At 36.7% G+C, this 9994-nt stretch overlaps 1 protein-coding gene across 1 annotated transcript; it reads right to left on the reverse strand.

Annotated features, from left to right (window-relative positions):
- Positions 1-470: 470 nt before the first annotated feature.
- On the reverse strand, positions 471-8781 carry LOC137923092 (uncharacterized). The gene is made up of 9 exons (XM_068766228.1): positions 8712-8781; positions 7891-8052; positions 7615-7784; positions 7241-7370; positions 4849-4990; positions 3814-3905; positions 2295-2436; positions 1290-1486; positions 471-592 (listed from the first exon to the last, which is right to left on the reverse strand). Exons 1-9 carry the CDS (start codon positions 8779-8781, stop codon positions 471-473), a joined length of 1227 nt encoding a protein of 408 aa, XP_068622329.1.
- Positions 8782-9994: the final 1213 nt, after the last annotated feature.

Here is a 9994-nt window from a genome sequence, read left to right on the forward strand (position 1 = left end):
CTCCTTGTTTAACAACACAATTGATTTATATAATTACCTATATTTGATAGTCTTCCATAAAAAAAGATTAAAAAAAAACCAAGTGACTTTTTAACATATTTATTATAACCTAAAACTTAATAAATATTATATGGCTATTTAAATGCAAGATTAGATTGTATTCTTAAATCTATGTGTACTTTAAAATTTAATCGAATGATACAACATTTAATAAATATTTTTTATATGACAGACCATTAATGAAATAATTTTTTTTTACATTCATAAATAAATTAACAAAAAAAAACTAAGATTTGGGCTTTAAAACAAATAAAAACTTTTTTAAGTAATATAAATAGATTAGATTTTTTTAAATAATTTAGTCTCATTAAAAAGATGCATTCGATTTCTGAACGCATCTGCCATCTGTCAAACTTAATTTTTTTTAATTTTAGCCCTTACGATTGGGCAATGGCCTTTATAGCTTTATGCTACTTCTTGAGGTAGCAGTTGTTGAGGACGTTGTAGTTGAAGCGATAGCCGGATTCCTGAACTCCATCCGTCACAAGGTTGTCTGAGTGGAAGTGCACGTAGACTGGCCCAGGGGGAGCGGCTGCATGTGAGAAAGAGATACTTAATAACAAGACTCAAATGTTTCGGAGATTTATATTATAGGTTCAATAACAAATTAGATTTTATCATACAGGATGATAGTTTTTTTTACTGTCGCCACAGGCCAATAACTTCTTGCAATAAGTCAACAGGTAGATGGTAAGCAATTATTAATTTTAATACCTTATCATCTGAATTTTGAAAACGCGTTTAATAATTATATTATTATTACGTTATTTATTGTTTCTGAAAACATTTATTTATGGATTGGGTGTACCATATATTAATTAACAGGAGATGAACATCCACCCCTTTAAAGTTTTAAGTTCGTCTGGTAGAGATCATTTCGAGCGATAAGACCGCCTGTTGTACCTATGTATAAATTGTTTAATTTTAAGTTTTCATCTATTTTTTGTTACGTTTTTTTTAAGATGTAATTTTATTGTATTTTGGTGTACCAAAAAGTCTGAAATATATAAATAATTCAGAAGCAATGCTCAAAACATTGAAAGAGAAGAATTGAAGAATTGTTCATCTGAAATGGCAGTGGGTCATCGTTCAAGTAAGTGATTGCCGTTGGAGCCATTCTTTTTGGGATGGCGACCACGTGCCGATATACGCGGCGTGGACAGGCCCAGGAAAAAAGAATATATATATATATATGCCTAAAAGAATCAAAGAACATTAAGTCCACTCACAAGCTATAATCTGGTTCTGCGCGCTGATCCCACAGAACTTGGACCCGCGGAGACCTTCAAGGGTCTCCGCCTCTGGAATGAACAGGTAGTCTTCTGACTGCATGGAGCCCTGCGTCACCGGGTTAACCTGACAGTCGGTGTCCACGTGCATGTTCTGTTCATCACGGTATGCCAGCTGGAAGTTCGCTGCTGTCAATCTGGGAAAATAATTATTTTTATTTATTGGTGGTGTGAGTAGGTCCCCCACTATCGACGACATAGTCAAACCTGGATGCGGGCAGCCTAAGACTAGTCATTGTGATGATCATTAGGGAAGGGTTCTACCTTGTAGTGGACTTCTATCAGCTGGTACGATGATAATGATGATCAAATATATGTCTACGATGTTGCATGCTTGTCTAGAAGAAACCTATTGACTCTTATCTTCAAGACTCCAGAGTTAAAGATGGCTGGAAATAATGACGCCGATAAGTTGTTTCACTCCTTGTCTGTCCGCACTTTAAGAGAATTAGCAAAACGCTTAGTGCAGAAGGAATTTAAACAGTGTACGGATGTCGTGAATCCGTGCGTCTTGTTGTCTGATGGAAGAAAGGAGATGGGGGAATTCGTTACTATACCGAAGGCATATATAACTTAATATCCTGTTAGAATATATATTAATTAGCTCTATCTTTATTTTTATCTCTGCACTAATTCAGTTTTCCGTAGATAAAACTTCAATTTTATGCGAAGAAATACAGACACAGTGTGTGTGTGCAGCAAGTCAGCACATGAGCTCGGGATTCCCCGTGAAATGTGTACACAGCACACGTGTTAAATCACAGTAGCATTTAGTAGAGTGCGATAAAAACAAAAAAAAATATATTTGGAAAACTGTGTAAAGGCGAAAACGTGTAAAACCAGTATCGTGTAAATCGGGGGATAGGTGTATTTGTATTGATATAAAAATTCATAATACGGAATAATGAAGAGGAATATTAAAATTAAACGAAGTATTTCACTCACTTAACACCACAGACGTCGGGCGTGCGTTTGAAACAAGTCGCGTAGCCCAAATTTGCGATGTAGGGTCCATCACCTCTGTTGTAGTTGAACGACTCGATGATGCCGGAGCGGTCGGGGTAGTACTGAAGACAGCCGGGAGGAGCTAGTACAAAAATTAGGAACTTGAAATAAAAATTAAGACATATTCACACAAATCTGAATTTGTTAATTCTTCTTATCTTGTCAATAGCGTCAAGGGCGGCTTTAGCTCATGCAGCGCCCGTGTGCAATGAAACCCTGGCGCCTCCTAGGCCTGACCCTTCCGCGGTTATAACTATTAACATTTCCGTCGTAACAATAAAGTTTTTTTATATTTCAACAAGCTATTTTATAAGTAGGTATAGCATACAGTATGGTATTAGTTACGGCCTTTCTTCTTATGACGGCAGAATAACACTCGTTGTTTTTATGCCTGTAGCATATCTCTGTTGCGAAACTAAGCGGCGAACCGCGATATTTCATGTTTCGTCTTGTGTTTTAAGTTTTATGGACAGCGAAATAGAAGCGAAACGTATCGAATTTCTGTATCGCTGCCGTGAAATAAGGTTTATTTCGAGTTGAAATAAAATGTTCGGAAAAGAAGCCGCTCATAGGGCGCTCACGTTTGATAACTGCCGCGACCGTATTGGCTGGAAGCTTCTGTCATATCATTGTTGTACCATGTTGGTCCAAGACGATGCTCTTAGCTATCTCTGGTGGCGCCTAGGTACATTGCACACCCTGCACTATACGTTAAACCGCCCCTAAATAGCATTTTGCTTTGATATAACCTTACCTTCAGAATTATAGAGTCAGTAAATCATCTAACATGTATGTTTAAAAAGAAGTTTCTAGACCTTTCGGTGGAAGAGTCGTCATAAGCGATTTGAATATGGACGCCATTAGTGATGTGAACGCTGGTGATGCGATAGGGTCATATAAAAGGTTAGCAATAGGCATAATACAGCCTTAAAATTAATCCTTTTAATCAATGCTTTAAGGAGATTGTGAAGATGATCTACAAAATTTCTAGAAGAAAGACAGATGACATTTGTTAATGTCATGGTGGTAGTGTATTCCAACTGGTACAATTGGAAATTTGTAGAGGAAGCCTATTTTCTGTGTCAATCGTTCTGTAAACTAAATGATGATAGTTACGAAATATTTTTATGAGATCTTCACCAATCAGGGTGCATGTGAAACCCTTTTTACTATGTATTTTTATTTAAAGAATTGAATAACAGACTAACTTAATTTATTTCTTGTTTTTATCCAACTGGACTTTTCTGTTGAAATTGCAATGAACGAGCAAATCGCAAAGAACATATCTGCTGGGGTCGGCAAAAGTAGCATCTTACGTCGAAAGATTCTAAAAGCAGTTCAACTGGTTATATTTGATCTTTGGATGAATCCTGTCCAACAATGGACGTCCTGTCGTTGACATTATGATGACGACTCTTCTGGTTTACCTTCTCATGAATAAATGAATGAATATACTTACCAATGAGGTACTCGTCTCTATCTGCTGAAGAGGATAGTGGTGTAGACGGTAGAGACGACGTGATCGCCTCTAGGATACCATCTCGGAATTTACTGTAACGTATTATCAGATAAATTACTATTTCAAAATTCATTTGATTCAAGTTTAATGTGTCCAAAACTTTAGAACTAGGGGCTGTAGGGTTGAAAGGCTTTCGAGTGGATAACATAAGCCGGTAGACGGGGAATTACCCACAAATATTATACGGGGAAATACCCCCGTACCCCGGAGAGGCGTATGTCTTGAAGTGGGTGTTCATCAGGTGAAAGAAGAAAGGTTAGTTTGATGATGAAGGTTTTTGACCAGTGTATGTTGCCAGTGACGACAAATTAATCTAAGACGTGGTCGTTTTTCGTGTGCGTTATAAAAAGGCTCAAGGTCACCTACAGAGAAACGGAGAGAGCTTCGTTGCGAGATCGAGTCAGAAATGTGGAACTCCGTATAATAATTAAAGTCACATTGCCCATTTGAAGTGACAGTGGACAAGGCACATCACTCGTGCAGCCGACGATCGAAAGACCAGAAAGACCATGAGGTAGACGCGGCGTAGTTAGGCTGCCAACTAGATAGAACTATAATCAAGGTATTTAATGGAATCAGGCGTTACCTTGCGAATGTCCATCCTAAGTAAGAAAAGGACCAATATTTAGCCACTTCCGCACATGCAGTGGTAGACGTGCAACAAAGTGCACCGCAAGTTACTATATAACTCCTAAAGATGCCCCGTAGAGGAGTGAAACACGTGCTGAGTAATTTGGCGGTGGCGGTTGTGTGATTCGTATTGTTTGCCGCATACGCATTTATCAGCGGGCTGGCGGGCGGTGCACTTTGTTGCACGACTACCACTGCATGTGCGGAAGTGGTTAAATATTGGTCCTTTTCTTAGCCTAATCAAGGTCACGGGAAGTCAACGTAGGCTGCGTAAGAGAAGTCATCCTGGCCATCTTTGAAGGAGGCGTGAATAAGTTACTGAAAGAAACCATCTGGTCTGCTTACCCGAGGGTGTTGAAGCATTCAAGCTGGGTAACCTTGATCTTCCAGGTGGCTTGGGGCAGGTGGGGCTGTGTGCTGCGGTCTGCGATCTTGAAGTTTATGCGGATTGAACGGCTGTTAGTCGACGCGTTCACTCGTACATATACTGAAACAAGCAAGTAGAGAGGAAATGCTTAGTCTGCCTGAGACCATACATGATGGTAGAGTCAGAAAACGGAGCTGTCGTATGCAACTTTTTGTTCAGTTTCAAGTAGAGTTAAACATTTTCTTTACATATATAGGGTGCTTAGCTATGATAGATGTAAAAACCTTTAAGAGGTGAATGTATAGTTCATTTGATGTCATTAAATGTATGGTACACCCTATACATCATTGAGTATTACAAAATTGTATTGTTAATATGTATAAATATTTTTTTTTAAATGGTCCCCGCTGTTGGGGACCTCTCGTTCCCCTATCTCGTGTGGGACAGGGAATTTTTAATTCTAGTAATTTATTCATATTTTTTATCATTATCATTCTTCTCTTTCATGTATCATCTTATCACTATTTTTGGTACTACTATATTCCTTTTATTTCTATATTTTAGTGTTTGTTTTATTTTTACCTATTACATTTATTATCACCTTCCTGCAGTAGCTGAGGAAGCATTCTCTCTCCCCTTCAATATGTATATGTATGTATAAATATTAGCTGTATTTACCAATAAGAGAAAATTGTGTAAGAAACATTGTAAAAAAATTATAAAACGATATCGTGCCTCGCAGCTGGAAGAAGAAAGATCCGTATCAAATAGCGGCAACACTCTCCCAACTGTCTGCGTTTAGTAAAAGCGAAAAATAAATATTGTAAAAAAATACACTAGCGATACAAATTAGAATTAATAAAAAAACACCCTATACAATTATAGATACTCACCGAAATAATAAATAAAATAAAGATGGTACAGTAAGAAAAACCGTTTTTGAAATTCGTATTAGAACATATTAAAATATTATTGTTTAATATCTGTTCATGCAGACTTTCTACCGCCAGATGCCATTAGTCTGTCCTATTCCAATAGTAAGAATATATTAATGTAACATATCTCAGAGTGATAGCTTGATGCAGGTGAAATGGAAATAGGTGGAAAAATTATAAACCTTTTTGCTGACAATAAACTCTTAAAAGCTTTTATTTCAATAACCAATTACCCAGTGGCGTACCTAGAACTTTTGCCGCCCGGGACGATCTCCAGTTTGCCACCCTTTCTATTATATGTCAATCAAATAGTGGTTTTTGATTTAAAAAAATATTGATATATCACTTTAAAGTAATCGTATAAAGTTTTCAAAAGAAATGACATTTATAAACTGACATCAAAAAATTTTAGTTAGAAAATAAATGCCGAACAAAGTCGTAAAGATCCTTTTACGAATTCAAAGAATTTTATGAATACAATAAAATAAAAATATTATCTTGTTCTTGAATTAGAATCCAAAATTTACACTAAAATGCATTTATATACACCGAAGAATAACATTCGAAATCATAAAGTTAATCATAATTTATTTATTTATTAAACTTATTATAATCATTTATTATTCAAGAAAGAAAATAAATTTGAAATGAAAAAATTGCTTTTTACAACTATAAGTAAATATAAAAAATGCCGCCCCAAGGTAAGTGCCGCCCGGTGCGGACCGCACCCCCCCCCCCCCCCCGGTGGTCGCCCTCGGCGCTAAACGAGGGACCGCGGTATCTCCCGGTCAGGGATCGCCACGCGGTCTTCCCTCGCGCCGTGCTATTTTTCGATAGCCCGTCCCGGGGTATGCGTGGATACGCTACCCCCGAAACCCTCGTGGTGCTATCACGCTGGTTCAAGACCACGTCGAACCACGGCTGTGCCGGGGGGCGCGCGGAGGGACTTGACCGATCTTCCGGAAAGAGAGTATCTACTACCCTCTTCAGAAAGACCGGTTCTAAGGTCTCCGTCGTCGGGGGCATCCAGGGCCGGAGTTTTCCCAGCACTATTCGGTATGGACGCCCCCACGGATCCCTGTCGAGTCCCTGTAGGAGCTCGACACAAGACCGAGCCTTGGCGCTAGCTACCGCCTTCTACAGCGCCTATGAGTTGTCGAACTCATTCAACATACTTTGTTCAATAATACAATAGGAATGTTTTCCTATTGAGCATTCTCTATTAAAAAAAAACATTCAAAACGTTTGATATTCATTAATCATTTTTTTACTTTCTTCTTCTTTCTTCTTCTGTCTTTCCCTTTCTTTCATAATGATTTAATTATTAAGAGAGTGTACATATAAATAGCTTTTACTTACTAGAACAGAGCTCTATGAATCTCTATTTAATGGAAGAGAGCTACATAGTTACTAGATAAATTATGAAAGTACTTACAATGTTGCCCACTATTGTCGCCGCAAAGTGAAGGCAAGCTGTCTGAGTTAGCTTGCAGGTTCGTCACTTGGAATATGTCGTTTCTGCAAGTGTATCCTGGTCTCTGCGTAACATTTTCTACAGGTTCCACCTGGGAATAAAAATATAGTACAGCGCCATCTATTAGTGATTATAAAATACACAACCAGACGGCTTACATCGTAGCAATCTATATTATCCGATAGGCTCTGCCCGAAGTTTAGGATACTTTCTGAGATGTAAGAATGCGGCCTTAGCATGTTTTCTAAATATATTCATAGTAATTACAGAAATATATAAATATTTGCACAACGTATTATTTAATTTCTTTTAGATTTTACAATAAATGAACTTACCGTCGTTGGAGGCGCAAGGTTGAATGTTTCGAAATCAATACGAATCTGGCAGACGTTGTTGTTATTAATTTCCACGTTGTACGAACATTCAAGACCGGAGGACTCCCTATTGAGTGGGGGATTTATGAACATTGCAACTTTTGTATTTGTTCTCACATCGCACGCGTTCACTGTAATATAAAATAGCGCCATCTTTTGAGTATAATTTAAACTAAACAGTATATTTTTGAAACGGTTCATTTGGTATCTTTTATTAGAAAAGTAAAAGATACTTACACGAACAACATGTAGCAAATACGCCACAGAATCCAATAGCCTTGCCTCCTTGGGTGTTACACTGATTTCTTGAAAGGCAGACTCCGCCCGTACTTCTGTCTGAACCTAGACATTGTTCTCCGTTTCCAACAGTAAATATACTTGCAGGCGCTTGTCTGGCAGCTAAAAAAAAACGAAATACGTGTAAGAAATGTATCGCTAAATTTGTAATGTTGGGTCAGAAATTACGAGCCAAGTACTTTCGAGTAAGCTTTTTAATTTTGCGAACTATTACTTATAATTTTCTTGATGATATTGTCCAAAAATGTGAGTAGTTATAGTACTACAATATAGAAATAATACTTCATCATGACTTGTGACCGAAAGCTATATTTTTAACCTGGTTTCGAGATTTTTCATATGAAATTTATAGTCAGTGTTCAGAAGTTCCAGTATCGCTCAATAGATGTCTCTTTTTTCAACTAACGTATTTTGGAATGTAGTTGTATTGTTTTTGTGTTTTACTTGCAATACTTTTAATCGAATAGTTCCTTATCTTTCAAGTGTTAAGATAGGCTTTAATAAAGGTACCGAAATCGATGTAACTCGCTTTAGAAAAGCTAAGCGAAATAGAAGTCAAAGTAAAAAGAATATGAGCTTCGCCGCTGCGAGTGTTGACGGGAGACTATTGGAATGAAGCGGTTGTTGCTCCTACTCCTCCCGTCTCGACGCGTGAATACATAAGGCGCGGTACAGCGGTTTCGGTAATAGCGGTACTATCTCCAAGGCTCGTTAGGAAGGCCGTGAGGACTGTATTTGTATCTTTAGTAAAAACAACTTACATCTAAATAAATTTGTCGCGACTACACATTGAGCCGCGGCTAGTAACAGGAACGCTTTGTGCAGCGCCATCTCTTAAACAAAACCTGAAACCAATGAATGTTATTAGTAATTTGTACTTTGTTTATATTACTTTGACATATTTATCTGTTCTATTTTGGATAAAGGATACATTATTTGTATAAAAGTTATTTCTTTACACGTAGTTATTGCTTGTAAACGTCAGTTTCAGGGCTTGTTACAGCTTCAGGTTGACTAAGCAATTTTACTATGTACTATTTTAGGAGTACGGAACCTTAGTGAAGTAAACCGCGCAACTGTTCCAGACGGAACGCCATTGCGGAATACTTGAAGTAATTAAAGTTACATGTTTATTCACTAATCATCCTGTATATATGTAAACAATTGTTAAGTTACTTTAATTTGTACATAGGTGTATTAAAAAGTAATCAATATCCGGTGGAATTTATGTAAAGCAATATTAAAAACTTGTCATTATATTTGACAGTTAAATGCTGAGTAGAGATACTGCCTTCGTGTACGGAAGATACGAATGTGACCACAGGAATGTATACGCTTAGAGGTCAAAATAGACAAGGTCCGTTAGGACAGTGATAGTTTAGTAGCGCGTGAGACGGGTACAAGATGCTTAAAATTGCTTACAAATTAGGTGAGACGCGAAGTAGAAGCCTCCGTTATTCAAATTTAAAATATCTTTAAGAAGGCATTTACAAGCACTTTTAAATCTTCTATTATTTTGACATAAGTAAGCTACTTGCTTACTCTGATCTATTGAGAAGAGCCGGCAGCAACTAAACAGTTGCTATTTGAATTTAATTTTAACAATTTTTCAAGTATACATTATAATAACAATCATGTAATTTTGTCCACAAACCAAGTTCCACACATTTACATATTTATTAACTTTATTGGAGATAGACAGTAACAAAAGGCAGTAAGAAAGTACAAACTTAGAAGCTTAGAAATATAAAAATAATTACATTTGTTACCTTATAACTATCTCACTGAGAATATATAATGATTTATAGTCAAACAATGAAAAAACAAATAAAAACATTACTAAACAGAGATCAAAGACTATGGTTTATATATTTATATTATGTTTGTTTATATTATATTTAAATTATGGTTTAAATTGCATTGTATGTACTCAATAACATAGACTAAAATCTATTGAATGTTAAATAAGATATATTTAATAATATACATTTATATTTGGATTTAATAAGTAAAGGAAGGTGTAAGATATCTCATGGAACTTTAT

The sequence above is a fragment of the Battus philenor genome, unplaced genomic scaffold (assembly GCF_028537555.1).
Source record: "Battus philenor isolate CCGP_79_NKW_IND1 unplaced genomic scaffold, ilBatPhil1.0.hap1 SCAF_20, whole genome shotgun sequence".
NCBI classification, from domain to species: domain Eukaryota; kingdom Metazoa; phylum Arthropoda; class Insecta; order Lepidoptera; family Papilionidae; genus Battus; species Battus philenor.